General features: G+C 38.4%; 1 protein-coding gene and 1 long non-coding RNA gene across 3 annotated transcripts in view; one reads left to right on the top strand and one right to left on the bottom strand.

The window, feature by feature from the left end:
* The window catches only part of sh3yl1 (SH3 and SYLF domain containing 1), a 54,664-nt gene that overhangs the window by 36,538 nt on the left and 1,533 nt on the right, over positions 1–16,593 (bottom strand). For both annotated transcript variants that reach the window (XM_088626461.1, XM_088626462.1), the window contains exons 2-3: positions 1,423–1,533; positions 317–430 (exon numbers count right to left, since the gene is read on the bottom strand). In XM_088626461.1, coding sequence (XP_088482587.1) covers positions 317–430; positions 1,423–1,533 — 225 coding nt within the window. The remainder of the gene's footprint in view (positions 1–316; positions 431–1,422; positions 1,534–16,593) is intronic.
* On the top strand, positions 2,377–5,049 carry LOC148675289 (uncharacterized). The gene is made up of 2 exons (XR_015935593.1): positions 2,377–2,688; positions 4,648–5,049. It is a non-coding gene; the product is annotated as an uncharacterized LOC148675289 (long non-coding RNA).

Below are 16,593 nucleotides of genomic sequence, written 5' to 3'. Positions count from 1 at the left end.
TAAGATCAAGACTAGTGTGAGTCACCTTGTAAGAGAGCATTGGACAAAGTGGATTTCTACATTGTGGTGGATGCGGTGGCAATATCTAACTTGAAAGGTAAAGTTGGAAATAAAAAAAAAAGTCACCTTACAGCAAGCAAATTCCAAATAATTGGGGAAAAGCACCCTTATATGAGTGTAACCCAGATGATTCAACGCATATTTGTTCTTCAAATTGTAATTTTTAGAAAGTGGGCCTAAATCTGCCTACATAAACAATGAAACCTTCTGGAATAGGAAAGAATTAGAAGCACTGAGTGAAAAACGTTAAACTCACGTCCATCTGGAAGACGGGCCACTACAATCCCACTTCCTCCACGAGCGGTGATCATAAACCCAGCTTTTATCACCGATATGATGGCAAGACCTTGAGCTTTGGCAATCACATGAGCTGAAAGGACACAGGGAAAGAAATGAAGCTCTACAAGGAACGCAAAGAAGATGGAACAAAATTTACTGTACTTCATACACATCCAGAGACTTGCAAAAGCATTCATCTCCTTCCAATGATGTTTCATTTGGGTTAATTACAAACAATACATTTTTAAAGTGCATATTTTTAATCAAATGTTGAATGCTGAAACTGAAGACTTTAATGGGCAAAAATGTTAAATGTCAGCAAAACCTGCAAAGATACTGTAGAATAGCTATTGCTGCTGATGTTCTGCTAGAGATACTAGTTATAAAACAAGTTATTAAGCTTGGTATAGGCCCATACTATATTCACAGAAAATCTGAGGGTCAAGTAATAAGATCTCTATTATAAAAGATACACAAGTCATATTGAAGCACTAGGAAAACAAACCAGTGGCAAATGAAGTGGAATTCATTTGTACAATTGTGCAGTCATTTTGTAGGAATGTCTATCTGTATGCACAAGCTTTTTCCAAATATTCAGTACTTAGTGAGGAACAGCATCTATTGAAAACTTGAGTTTATTGTGGGATGTGCACAGTACATGCATTTCCATTTGATGTAGGAATGCTTGTTTAACTGTGACTGTTTAGACATTAAAAAATTGTTAAAGAATTGGTTTGAGATAAATAAGATTCCTACAAAAAAAATAAGTAAAATAAGTTATGCTTCTCTTCTTTATTTATCTTAGTGTACTTAATTTAAATTAAGTATGTAAAAAATACTAGCAAAAGACTTCAGATTATTGTCTTCTGTATAGAAGAATGCTAAACAAAATAAAGTTCATTCCCTGTTCTCGGACAATTAAATATCACACTACAAGGCAATAAATCTAACAACATGCGCTAATAAACATGTTTATGTGTTTGATGTCAGAAGTTATTGGACTCAATTTCCATAATTCACAAAGGTTATCCTCTATGGAAAATATTTCTGACATTAAAAAAAAAAAAAAAGATTTGTGCCTACCAGGTATGAGTTTGTCAGGGCCAGTTCTGCTAGAAATCTCTGTGAATTCTCTGAGTATTTTGGCAGCCTTTTTTGCTTCAGACTTCAAGTTTGATGGAATTGGGTTATTCACTAGGAATAAAAACAATAAGAATTAGTGGTTAGGTGGGTAACACTGTAGGATCTAAAAAGTTAGGTTGTGTATTCACTTTAAATATATAGCATAAAATCATATAGTGTATTAGCATTTTCAGGATTGTCCTTAGGAAATAGTATATTGTAATAGGTGACATACAGTACATAAAATACACATTCTTCTGTAATTAAATGGACTGCAAGAACCATCATATCCCGTAGTCTCAATTCTTCATAGTTCTCATTGTCAAAATACTTCATTAGTCAAAAGTAGATGGTTTCGGGTTATTAACTAAATGCTGCTGGCATCATTTTGATTAATTGATATCTCATGACTAGCTGTGATATGGTGATTTTAACTGCTGAATAAGCACTTACAGTAAATCACCTCATTAGTTAATGAGCTGATGTGGCATAGGTAAGGCTATTAAAATCGTGAACAGACCTGTGAAAATTGACAATAATACAGGAAGGTTCTGCTATGCCCTGCTTCTAAATGGAACAACTATGTTGTGCCATTGGCAAATTGGGGCAAAACCTCAACGAACCAAACTCCTCTTTAGAAATGAGTCAGGTTGTGTGTAGAGCAGCACAATGGGCATGAGGGAATACAGAAGGATTTGCCAAGTTCTGCGTACAAGAGACCCATGTGTGATGGTGTGGGCGGATATGTGTATTCACTGTGTAACGCTACTTTCACCAATTAATGGCAACCTGATTGCATGGTACCACAGTAAACAACTCTTCACTTGCTGCGCTTTGCGTGAGCTGCTCCTTCTGGAATGCTGTCAAGTCAGGATAACGCACAACTGCCTGCTGCTTGCGTCACTGCATTCTTACAAGATGAGAGTGTGGCACGAATTTCACGAGACTTCACCCACTGAACATTTATGGAACATACATGCTTGTCCAGGCTCCAAAGAAGGAAAGAATATAAAACCAACAAGACAAAGCATACACCACAGATGTGCAGCTTGTATTCTTACACTTTCAGCGACAGCGCACGAGTACACAGTGGCCACACGTGCTTGACCTCCTGTTGATCAACCTTGTTTCTGACAAATGTTGAGGAGCAGAAGGACATTATCTGGTTCGCATCTTCTCTTAAAATTCCAGTGCACCTGCCACAAACAGATTTGCTGCAATAATACTGTAAGTGATAAGTTTCTTTTGATCTTCAATATAAATGATTGTTGTATAGTGATGTGAGGGTTTTAAGAGACCGTAGCAAGTTTTTGAGGACTGCTAGGAATCGAAAATAATTTACAGTCCCTTCCTGCCTTCTGTCTTCAGCTGGAGTGGATTCATAGAACTGCTTACCCACTCCAAATGTCTACATTTCTTTCTTTTTTTTTTGTTCACAAAAAAATAACCTTTAAAAAAAAATCATCCTGATCAGTTCAGGAGTGCATTGTTCCCAAAACTGTAATCTATGCCAAAAAACCCCACAATATACAGTACAACACAACTGACGGTATGGTGGATACCTCTTAAATTAGGCGATTTCTGGCAAAAAAACAAAAGCAGACCACAATCTGGTACACAGATAGTGTTTATGCAAGACAAACAAAGCCCTAAAAGTCTTCTTTATAATAACAACATCACTTTATTAACCCTTTACAATTTCTTGGATTAGGAATGATCTTTTCTCATACCCCAGCTTGCTCTCCATGAGACACACAGACAGGGAGAGTGCCTGGGGTCAGTGCGCTTTATATGCCCTTTCTTATAATAGCCAGACAGCTAAGCTGCTTACAAAAAAAAATTCTTTTAACTCCTAAACTACCAAATCCATGACCATAGGACAAGCCAATCAGTCCTTCTTTCCTCCCTCTGAAGGGGAACATTGGGCACCAACAGATCTCCTAAAGCCTCCTCTTCTTGGTTTTTAAATTGTTTTCCTCCAATTCCTTCTTTGATAAAATGTGCCATTTTCTTTGAAAATACTGCCCTCTTACATTCAGTAACTAATTTTCTCCATCAGGCTCCATGATCCAAATGTGTGTAGCTTGCTTATTAATATGGAAAACACCCCCAAAATGTATCATCATGAAGAAAACTAAAACCCATAAAGTACATTTACTGTATAACATGATTAGTGAATGAAATAGAAAAGTACTGGCATTTTAATTAAATTCCCCTTAGAATGCTTAAAGGCTATTTTATCAATAAGATCATTATAAAAGCACATATACAGTATATATTATATGCCATTCGATTCTAGAAGTTAGTTCTGTATTTACATTGACTTTCTTACCTTAGTCACAACAGATGTCTGAGCTCCTTTAAGCCACGAATGTCTTGCTGTATTCATTTAAATTGTAAAAATAGTTTTTTCTTAATCATTCCTTATGACTTGAATTTGTAATATGTACATTATTCATTGCAATATTGTATTTTTTAGCCAGATTAGAAGACAGTCATATTTTATGCTACTTGGTGCATTAAGGATTCAACACATTAATTGATTAAACAAATAACCCACAAGAAGTACAGAAAATCTTGTTTAAAATATTTCTGAACTGCTATATTTTTTAAAATCTCATACTGCGAGTTCACCACCCTGTGACTTAGAAATTTAGACATCCACATCCTATGTTTTGCAAATAGTTGTAGATTTTTTTTTAACTTAAAACAAATGTTTAATTTTAAATAGGAAATCTTCTAAGGTATAGTCACCTCTCGATTTTTAAACCGATAAATATAAAAGATACTTCAAAATTTTCACGCAATTGTGTATTATCACCAACACTCATGAGACTCATCCGTTGGTTGCTCTGTTGACTTCCCAATATGTTGTTTAAGCACTTGTGCTCCAAGATTTAATATCGAGAACGTTTACATACAAAATCTGATGGCCAATTCTGTGATGATTTACTCATATTACCAATTTGTGGCAACAGATTTTATAGATTCAGCCTGATCCACATGCCACCAGGTACAGTACAGTAGTGCCAACGATTATACCACATGTGAGTTTGGTGAACACATTCATTTCATGCTTGAAACAAAACGGTGCAAAAATATTTTTTGGAATAAGATTCAAAGACATGTTACAAAAGGCACCCTAAATGACTGCATTTTCTATTTGTTTCCGTCTTTCTCCTGTAGACCATATTGGAGGAAACTTCCTGGGACCACACTGACCAGCTGATCTGCTGATACAGAAGCTCTTGGGCAAGCTTTTCAAACATAAACCCACCAAAGGCAGTGGCCAAAAGCCTTCAATACTTCTAACAACTCTCTTTAAAATATTTGCAACTTTAAAAGAAAAGTATTGCTTTGTGATAAGCTTTGCTTCAAAAGAAAAGGAAGTGAAAAACTCAGTTTCAATGGAAAAGACTATTCTTTTTGAAAAACTGTTACTGAAATATTATCGATTTATAGTTTAAGATGAACAGTTTTAATGCAGAAATATACTATGTCCTTTCTTGTGATTAAAAAAAAAGATGTTTACATTTATTTTATGATCATTAATGCATCCTAGTTATTATTAAAGACCTGTTTAATTAATATTTGTTATTGTTTTATTATAAGATTGTGATAAAATAGATTTCCACGTGAAAGTATCATATCATTAGACACCTAAAATAGACAATCACTGGCAAAGTGTTTTTTGGGGGGCAGCCTCTACTTAAAGTGATTAAAGTAAGCTCGTTATAAATACTCAATTCAATGCCGTCTTACCCGTTTTCATGTTTCAAGAAAAACCTGTAATGTCAGTCAATAATGTTCAACAATATCTTCACGTCAGCCAGTTCGTCAAAGCTAATAAATCCATTTAATAGACATATTCCTAAAGAAGGCATATCAATCTGTGAGATTTTATTTAAACTTGATGACATAAATATCACCCCAGGAAAAACAGTTTTACAGATTGTTTGTTCTTCAAAAGAACTACACTAAAAGAATAAATTAGTCTGGGTGGAGCAGTACTGCATTGTATAAAAATAAGCTTCCAGGTTTTGAAAAAAACTCTCGATATAGTGAACAACTGTGTGAGATGTGAAGACTACGCATTGACAAATAAGAGGAAGCCATTCAGCTCATAAAGCTCATTCAGTTTCTAGAGGCAAGGGCATGGTTGTGCGATTCTGCTCCCGGGGGGTCAGTGTGTCTGGACATGTTCTAATCCAGTATTTCTTAAACTGCTCTTGGGACGGCACTGCTCTTGTTAGCAAGCGTCAGAAAATGGCTACACACACACACGTTGGTAGGTAATGCGTTGGTTTGATCATGGGTGGTACTCGGTCCAAAAAGTTTAAGAAGTGGTTCCACTCTCTTTAGAGCAGCAGCAGCACTTGAAAAGCTAGAAGAAGATGTTTAAAGTCATTAATAATGTCCAAGACTTAAAACCTGCAGATAAACCAAGCCCCCAAGACTAGGATTGGACAACCGTGAGTGAAATAGTATTGAACAAAATAAAGGTTATATTTGAGAGAAGGCTATCTGACCCATCTACCTCTTCTGGATGATAGTAGTTAAATGAGCTGAGGACCTCTTCCACTGGTTTCCTGAAATAATACCCGCTTTGACAACAAGGCTGAAGAGCTTGTTCCCAAAACCCTTTGTGAAAACAAGTGGCTCCTGTGCACAGTTGTACATGAATTGTCCTGTAGTCAAATCATTATGGTAAAAAAACTGTACATATACCAGGCAACTATAATAATTTGAATTTTCAGTAACATTCATTAGAACATCTCAGGCTGCTTGAAAAATTCGGAAAAGATCCAGGAAAGGCATGTTTAAGAAGATAAGATGTAAGTGTACTTGCAGAGATTTAGAGTCTTTCATTCCCATTCATTGCGGCACAATGGTTAACATTAGGATATTACATATCCTAGGTGGATGTCTGTGCGCGTCTGTGTCTCTGCCCTGCGATATACTGGCGTCCCATCCAGAGTGTAGCCTGCCTTGCAGCTGTTGCTTGCTCAGATAGGCCCCAGCTCCCCCATAATGATGAACTGGATGAAGTGGTTAGAAAATGAATGGATGAATGGCTTTCCCCTTGCAGTTCTAGTTTGGGTGCAGAATACCCTTCCACCAATAATTTTAAGAGTCACACACCTAAACCCACATTCCACTAATCTTAGACTTCTTTATGGAGTGTGGATAAAGTCTTTAACAAAACAAGAAGCCCAATTCTTAAAGGCCAAGTCAAAATTTAAAATGTTAAAAATCAATCCTGGACTATCAACGCAGAGATGAATTAAAAAAAAATATGATGAAGGTGTTCACAAAGCTAAGTCTTGGATGCTATTCTAGAGATTGTGTGGACATGATAGATCCAATTAAGAACATGTTTAGAAACACCAGCAAGGGGAGCATTACAATAATCCAACATAGGTCTTACAAAGATATAGAACAATTTGTCTGCATCCAAATGGGAAAGGATGGGATGTAATTCGGTGATATTATGTGGAAGAATGATACCATTTTAGTTTTCTCAACATTTTTCACTTCAGAACAGAGAACATCATAACTGCCAATTACTATGCTAAAGTTACCGATTTTGGTTTAGAACTACTTTATTACCATTATAATCTGCCCTTGAAAAATAGTGGAAAATTCATATTAAACAGAGAATAACCAAATAATTTACAAAGCATTATAGATATGTCTAATTTGTCCATAAAATCATGCAAACTTTCTGATGAAAAGGGTTTATTGTTTTTTTTTAATGCTATATCTCACCCATTCACTCAAAATTCTGAAATCTGTTGGATCAACATCCTTGGAAAACCACTTTAGCCTGAGATATATTGGACTCATTGTTTTTAATCTGGCCTTTTTACTGTCACTTATTTTGCGATCTTTGTGTCCAAAAGTCTAGTAGAAAAAAATGCTTTTGCCCAATACCATTTCTTTTTAAACTACAACACCATTTTAAAGACCATAATGGCTGTGATAGCAACAAACAATGAATAGTTATCTTAGTTCTACTGTACTTTCCTACAGATTGCTCTTAACCCACAGTAAACATGAAACACCAGTTTTAATAAAAACAAAAAAACCCATCTGATATGCGATTAGAATGCATAACTAACACTGAAACTTGAAGCAGTTCACAGAGCCCCAGTTGGACTAAAGCAGTTGAATGGACAGTAATTCCCAAACGTTTTGCGATAGTTTACCTCTATGCCATTCTGCAATTCTTGCTTGACTAAAGACAAGAGATATTATTCACCTTGCTTTGTTGCCACCCAGGGTGTGGTATACTTTGATTTTCACTGCATTGTATTTCACATTTGTACACCTGGACTGTGTATGTCAGAGAACAAGTCCTGCAGCTGCGTACATGTAAAATCCTTCATTTGGCCAAATAATGCAACAGCAAGGGAATGCTCACGAGCCTTCACTACATTAATGTAACCGGTATGCTAACCTGTCAATCTAAACTAAATCTAAAGAGTTGATTAGTTCTTACAGTTTATCAATGCAAAGTTGGATCAAGTGCAAAAGTCACTTTTTGAGTTGGCTTGTTGATTAAAATGCAATTCCAGTGATATCTTAAGATGCACATTAACAAAACAGGATGGCAAATATGGCAAGTGGACAATTTACATTCACTCAAATCAATACCAAATGATGTGCTGGACTTCCAAAAGCAGCAAAAAAAGAGCCAGATCAGTGCATGATGCGAGTTCCAAAAAGTTCAGAAATAACTGCAGCACATCCCACCTCATTCCTCCAGCAGGATTGCCTTTAAGTTAATTTGTGACGAAAGCAAATCATCTACAGGATTGAACTGCATTTTCTACCAGTTTCACTTGGTTTCAGTAAGATTAAGATCTTGGAATTGTTCTGGCCAAGTAAAGTCAAGAAAATCGGTTTCATGACTTTACAGGCATTGCCTTCCACAGAAAGAGTGTTTGTTTTGACTAGGTCTTAATATGTTTCTCCTTAAGTGTACAGTAAACAGCACCAGAACACGCCCAGCATCACTGAGAAAAGGCAGTGTTATTTAAAGGCTTTACCACAATTTCCTAATAAACTCCACTCTGTTCACCAAACGTATTTGGTTCTTCTTTTCTTAACTGATTCCAGGGTTGTGATAACTTTCTTTGTAGCTCAGTGACCAGAATGGTACATGATATTCTAAATTAAAGTATTACAAATGCATTGTGCAAATCTAGCATAGCCTACCTTGGTTTAAATTCTACAGTCTTAACATATAACCTAACATTAGATGTGCATCTTTTATTGCTTCCCGACAGATGAAACCTAAGGTTCTCCCATAATTATCTTCACCAAGCTAGTCATGCCACATTTTATATTTCTAGTTTATACAAAATGCTTCCCTGCGTGCCAAGACTTGCCTACATTAAATGTCACCTGTCAGGTGTCTTGCCAGTCCTAAATGTTTTAATCCTTTGGAATTTTATGAGTGCCTCTAGATTGTGTACTAATCTTCAGAATTGATTATCCTTCATGAATGCGTTTGCCTTGGTATCATTCCAGTTAGTCAGTACTATCCTTGTCTTACATACTGTATATTTCATAAATACAAATGGTGGAATACAACCAGACATTGGGGATTTGTTTGGGTGTTTCTAGAACATGTCACACATATCTGTTCCTTTTCTGGTAAACACCAGAGACCATATTAATTTGCCACAGGAGATCAGAACCTTCCCATGGGGAATCGCAGTCATCCGTAGCTCAGAGGCTGCAGTAGGGACCAATTTACAGGTGGCTCCTCCCTCTACCAAATCACCCCCTCTCCATGGATTATTTAATCCTGAAGCGTCACAGAAGGGGTGCATCTTCTCGAGCTCATTCAGCTACCAGTGGCAGTACCTACTGTCCATCAGTAAATGCGGACTCTTTCTAAGGATCGTGGATCCCAGAAGCAGTCTTTGCCACCGAGTGTTTTTCCTGCGTCATCAACCCCATGTCAGCAGCCAGCCACCACTGTGACTGTGCCAGCTGCTACCCTACTGGACAGCCAGCCAGCCTCCGCAACACCTTCATCAGTTGTTACTCCAGTCAGTAGCCAGACTCTGCTTCGAGGGTGTCAGCTCCTGCCCCAGCTGACAGTCTGCTCCAGCTATGACTAAAACGGTCTCTCTGGTCTGCCTTTACCCAACCGCCAGTTCCTGAACCAGCCTGCGGTGGTCAGTTTACCAGTCTCTGCGGCTTCGCAGCAACAAGCCAGCTGTCAGGCCGCCTGCCTGGCTCACTGGAGTCTTGATAGCTTCATCAGACTGTCATAATCTCCTCAGTACCCCTGGACAGCTACAATGGGCAGCCAACCCCCGCTGTGACTTCAGTGGTACTCCGCTCGGCTACACGCCAATAGCCCCCCCCCCAACATGGTCTCTCTAGGATCACAGTCTGCCACAGTTTCAACAGCACCACCAGTCAGCTGCAAGCCAACAGTTGGTCCTCTCAACACCCTGTGGCTCCACTGCTCCGCCATACACCAGCAGCCAGTCTCTGTACCTGAAGTTCAACCAGGAGAGCTCAACAACTGAGTCAAGTAACAGTTCGCAGCCCATCCCAACAGCAACTGCCTCAGCTCTGCTGGTCCATCATGGCCACTTCCAGTCCACCACCCACTGTGGCGATCCCATCTACCACTCAACAGACTGAAGGGATGACCTTCGGGCTTCTCTGGCGAGCTCATTCTTCAATGTTCGGATGTCTCCGGAAACCTCCGGAATTCCTCGAGCCCAAGCAATTGGGATCTGACCTGAACCCCCCCGTGGCCACCTTTGGGGTATTGCCACTGCATGACAAATGGTACATCGCTCATTTCCCCATCATCATAATCTAAAATTCTCATTTTTCTGTCAGAGAAACTTTGCTTCATACTTTGTTGTTCTTTTGGCGATTGCAATACTGAAAAAAATATTAGCCTATTGTTGCTGTATTCATTTCTCTCTCCCTTGGCCTTCGTAAAATCCCTTATAATCTCTGCTTACAGCTCATTATACAGTAAAACCTTAAAAAAAGAAATGTTAAATTAACTTAGCAAGTAAGGTAAGTGGTCCCCTAAATTCTCACATTTGCACTTCTTGCAGAAAAGGATCACATTCAATTAGAAGACAGAGAATTAAACAAGCCACAGGATCAGGGAGGAATGAGTACACTTACAGTAGTTTGGTTGTCTGTTATTATTGTGTGCAATAAATTTAATAACAGTACAAGTGCTGCAGTTATTGTAATTATATGATGTAAAATGAAGAAAATACACACTACTAAGATAAAAAAAACTCTAATCCAGGGTAAGCCATAATATCATAATAGTGATCTAATTTGTTTTCAAAAGGCTGCAATCTGAATTGCTACAGAAATGCCGGTTTCTCGAGCCGTGGAAGATAATACCTTATGGGAAAAATAGGGTAAGTCCCACATTCATGAAATCACGATTTACGGACCCTTCAAGGTACTTAACTCTCACAAATACTGGGGCATTACTGTACTCATTTTCTTTAACTGCATCTTGTTTTTTTAAATGTTTTGTTAATTGCTTTCATTCTTCTTACACTCCCCTTAATTGAGGCGACTGCATTCCTGATGTTCTGTGGTTCACGCAGGAGGATGGCCTTGCTGATGTTCACTACAGAGGTGGTAAAAGCAGACTCAAGATAAAAAGCACGGAATGGCATTCAACAGCCAGATAGAGCATTATGAAATTTGCGAGAAAGTGTTTGCCAAAGCAACTTAATTACACGTTATAAGGCTATAACGGCCAATAGAATTATATATTAATGGAACTATATATACACTGTAATTATGGAAATTTTCATCAGGGACCACTACCCACTGTTCCAACCAGTGCCAAGGGTCATGAAACTCCCATTTTTTCTCAGATTACTCCTGTATCTGCAGCACAAGATATCAGGCTTAGTGTGCCATGCAAGATCAATAGAGATCGTAGAATTAACATTATACTATGATTGCCCTTTTAAATATAGGAGGGCTCAGCCCGAGTGGATACTCCCAACTAGAGTTGAAGGATATCGCAGCCAGATCTTGCACTTCTCATCTTAAGGCTTTTAGAACTTACAGCTGCCTTCTCCTGTTTGTTCTAGGAAGTAACGGTTCTAAATTTGTCAAGTATTAACATTTATTTTGAACATTATTGTTTTAACATTGCTGTTGTTATTCAAGGATATAGTAGAATACAATTTTTGTTATTAGTACTGTATAAATAATTGACATTCATGCAGGTTAGGAGAATACCAAATTAGGATTAATATAAAAAAAGTAAATGTTTGCAACATTCCAATTATTCTTTAATTGAAATGACATGATAATCAATGTTTCAGAATGCATCAGCCCTGTTGTAAAGGTACATGAACATCTGCTGCTATTAATGCTAATTAATATAGCTCTCATTCAAAAAAGAAAAATATATAATGTATGAGAAACAGATATAGAAATTTAACAGACATGGGAATCATTTAACACTGAAGGCACAATACGCAAACTGCCACAAAACATAACTAGAGGTTGTTATGCCATACAAAAATAAGGCCTGACTGTTTGCTACGTTTCAGCTAGGGAGGAACACCTACAGTACCTGTAGGATAGTTATACTTGGTGAAAACAATATAAAATTAATCAAAAGGTTAGAAACCAAGAACAAAAGTGATGGCAGCTCTCTGATAACGCTCACTATAATAGTTCCCAGTAACTCTATGCAGGAGCCAAATTAAATTACAGACGCATAAAAACAGTGTTTAAATTCACTGTGCAATATGTTTGCTGTTAGTGCAGCAGAATCAAACCAGGGACAATTCTGGACTCAAAAGAATACTCTCTCAGAAAATCAATCACAGAAAACAGAGCAGGCAATGATCAACTGGAAAAAGAATACATGGTACAGTATGACAGGTATAAAACAATTACACATTCTGAAGTAGGAGGTTAAAATGGCAAACAAAGCCCTAACACACTGCTGTAACCAGGAACAAACAAAACAGGGAATGTGTGGGAGTTGATCTTGCAAATAAAATCTCTTCAGCCAATCAACCAACATGGCCTTGAAATACCAAATATGGACAATATACGATAAAAAAAGATGGCTCCTTAGGTTGAGACTTGTATATATATTGAAACCGAGGGTCCTGACTCTCTGTGGTCGTTAAAAATCCCAGGGTGTTTCTTGAAAAGAGTAGGGGTGTAACCCCAGTGTCCTGGCTAGCTGTCCCTGTGGCCTCCTAATAATCCCCATCTATGAATTGGCTTCATCACTCTGTTCTCCTCCCCACTGATAGCTGGTGTGTGGTGAGCGTTCTGGCGCACTATGGCTGCCGTCGCATCATCCAGGTGGGGCTGCACATTGGTGGTGGTGGAGGAGAGTCCCCATTTCCTGTAAAGCTCTTTGAGTGGAGTGTCCAGAAAAGTGCTATAAAAGTATAAGTATTATTATTAAATCTTATTCTGAAAAGTTTGTACATTTTGGCAAGATACTATCTCGCCCCAGTAGATTCCATCAGAAAGTATATACTATATCAAAGATCAAATTATTTACAATGTCCTCCATCCAAAAACAAAAAAAACAACTCATGCCTCTTTCAGTTCTTAGAGGGTGCCTCATTGACAGTGACAATTTTCACTGATGGGTCTATGCATAGCTGCTTCCCAGTTTCACCCACTGGGTTTAATAGGTATTCACACCTGAAGGCATGACTGTGCTGCAGAGCTCCTCACTCCCCAGAACTCCACCACCCTCTCATGACTGCCACTCGCCCTTGCCATGAAATTATAGTGTGGTGGCACATTCCAAGACACCTGCCCCCGAGCAGAGCCACCTCTGCCACTGGTGCACCACCAAGAACTCATAATCCCAGATGAAACCACGTCTAGTCAGGGAGTTTGCGATATGAAAGGGGTGTGAAAGTTGCGTAGCAGACACTTGGTCCTAGATACACCTTATTCTATTGAAGAGCATCGCCTATAACTCTGAAGCACCTTCTGAACGTAGAACGAGACAAGTATGTCCAGGTTTCGGCCGCTTCCAGAGGAGGTGTCACTGGCTCTTAGTAGCCAGAATATTTCTGCTTTGGATTCAGTTCATTAGTTCACTTGATTAGTGAAAACAGCTGTGGAGTTGGAAGAGAAGGGATGTTCTGTAATCCATGTGTGCTTCTGGCTGCAAAATGGGTCTGCTCAAGCACAACAGCATTAATGGAGTTAGTAATGGCCAACCTATAGGGTGCTCATGTACTTGCCACCAGAGCTCATTATATACGGATATCACAAAATATTCAAGCCCATGACAACGACTCCATGTCATATGTTATGCCAAACATCTTATACTTTCTACAGCACCTCACAGACGTGGGAAGGTCACCATCCACACTGAAGGACTAGCTTTTGCATGTCACAACTGGAACTTGTTCTTTAGTGGGTCAGTTCATTCACCAGGAACACTCCATACGCAGACCGATTCTTTTATCAGTGCATTAATGTAATGTACTATATATTCTGCAAGTACAGTGGATGCACAGATGCACTGATTTGTATTTGTTAAAATGCAAAATGTTGACCGCTTCCATTGTGTGATGTCACATATGTTTTGATTCTTATTCTGAGAAGCACAGTTGGGGCGTCATAGGTATCACCTCAGGGTGATATTTGATTCTGGCTTAACATTTGACCGACATGTGCAGCATATTGTCAAAACATTTTTTCCACCTCAGAAATAATCGCTAGACTACACCCTATGTTATCACTAACCGTGGCTGAAAAGCTGATCAACACATCTGTAGTCTCTCGAATTGACTACTGTAATGCTCTACTCACTGGGGTATCTAAATCTACATTGAACAAACTGCAGTATGTCCAAAATTCAGCAGCCAGAATCCTGACCAGGTCTAGTGCAAGTGTTCACATTACTCCTATCCTGGAGTCCTTGCACTTGCTTCCTGTCAAATTCTATGTGGACTTTAAAATCCTCATGTTCACCTATAAGGCTCTGCATGGCTTGGCACCTCAGTACCTGTCTGAACTATTATCGCCCCACTCCCCACCTCACAACCTTCGCTCTTCTAATTCTTGTCTCCTAACTGTCCCCCCAAGCCCATCTACATTGTATGGGTGACAGGGCCTTCTCCTGTTATGCCCCCAAGCTCTGGAACTCTCTCCCTAAGGATATCAGAGAGTCACCTTCTCTAAACTCCTTCAAATCCAGACTCAAAACCTTCTTCTTTAGAAGAGCCTTTACTTAACTGGTTCCATTCTTTACCTCTCTGCTCCTACTATAGTTAGTACCACCATCCACGGTCTCCTCTCTATACTATAATTGTGTTTTATCTTTTGTATTCTTCTTATTTATTGTTGTCATTCTTTAAAGCGCTTTGAGAAGCCATCTTTCAAGCACTATATAAAATAAAGTTTCTTCTTATTATTATAGTTTCTGCAATGAAGTTAAAAGTTAAATTTCCCAAATAAAAGGTGGCACTACAACCATGAGTTATAAAACATGAGTTAACCTCCCTTGCAGCACTAGCCTTACTTTTACTCTATGAGAAGTGAGAATACGAGAATGAACTTACTGCATCGTCCGTGATTTATTTTGAAGCCCCACAGAGCGTATGTAGTGGAGAACATCTGGAAAGAACACCACATCTCACATCCACTCACATAAAGTAGTGGGGGAAAGATGCCAAAACATGCATAAAACTAACAAGACTTCTAAAGCTGGGTAAAAAAAAAAGTCTCACCAGAGGCTTGGAGCCTTTTATGTCTGTTTTGGCAAAAACCAGCAATGTAGCACTTGCTGTTTAAGCAACAGCTCAACGACCAAGCAAGGACACCCAAAGCGCAGCTAATTGCAAATAACAGAGCAAAGCCCAGCTGCTCAAGTGTTAAAATAGGGCTATCAATCTCCATGACGGGAAGGGGTAGCGTCTGTGTTAAAAGTTTGTTTGCCAGTGTTCTTATTCCCAACATGTGTTGTGAATTAAACAACTGGGATACTCTATGCGAAATCAACCCTTTTTTTTATTTTGGCAAAACCACCTTAGATTTCCAAGAAATTAAGTGCATATATTTGTTGTGTAAAGGAAGGAGTCAAGGCAAATGTTTCTATTAATATCTCAAATGTTTTTGGCATATAGCCTTTCAAAGTGGTCACTTCCAGCCATTTCTCTATTCTCTCCGTCTTCCTTGAAGGCATTGTAACTTCTCATGTGCTACAGACACTGTTTTAGTGTCATTTTAAAGTTCCAAAACCCGAGATATGAGGAATTTGTCCTGTGGAACATTTCACATCACTAAAGGTACTGTAACCTATAAACTAATGCATCCTTCTCCATTTGGAAGGAAAGATTTTTACATGAAAGATAACCATTTTGAAAACAATAGCTCAAAAGAACACCTGAATATCATTTTCTGATGTGCACTAGTGTAATGTAAAGGACAGAAACTTGGCTGGCTTTTTACTATTGGTGTACAGGCATGAAGGAAAGTGAAAAGAGCAGGAGACAGAAGTAGAGTAATGTACCTTTGCGTGTATTCAGACTCGCATGTTATTTGTTACATTTGCATGAAGGATGGACCATCGCTGCCTCCCACAATGTAATTGATCATAGTTCTGTATGCATACAAGACCTCACAGTGTAGTTCAATGCAGTATTGAAGAAAGTGGCTGGCCAAAACGTTGCGTTTTCTTTCTATTTTTTTTCAGAACGGAATAAACTTATTACGTGGTCTTCTTTAAACCCTTGTCAACCTCTGTTGTTACCACCATTTAGGACAAGGACAAAACATTGTAAAGCAATATGATGTTATACATAAAATGACATTTATGTTCCAATTACTGAATAACTCCAAGGAACAGGTTGGTTTAACATATTCCGTCACAATTGTTATGAATTTCAAAATTGTACAGTTTGTATTTATATCACTTGCATAAAAGAATTACAATATAGGAAAACAAAAGCCTATTGCCAGTCATCTGTATAGGTAGATGATTCCTGTATTTATATTACAGTGCATGTCTTTTTCAGATTGTGTTTTTACTGCCCGTCAGGTGTGAAACATTTTGAAAATATATACATTCTTGATAAAAGATAATTTTAGACACTGCACACAGCACAG

This window comes from Lepisosteus platostomus, chromosome 3 (assembly GCF_059453375.1).
Source record: "Lepisosteus platostomus isolate fLepPlt1 chromosome 3, fLepPlt1.hap1, whole genome shotgun sequence".
Taxonomy (NCBI): domain Eukaryota; kingdom Metazoa; phylum Chordata; class Actinopteri; order Semionotiformes; family Lepisosteidae; genus Lepisosteus; species Lepisosteus platostomus.
Note: the sequence above shows the minus strand (reverse complement) of the source record. Positions and strands in the feature narration are given on the sequence as shown.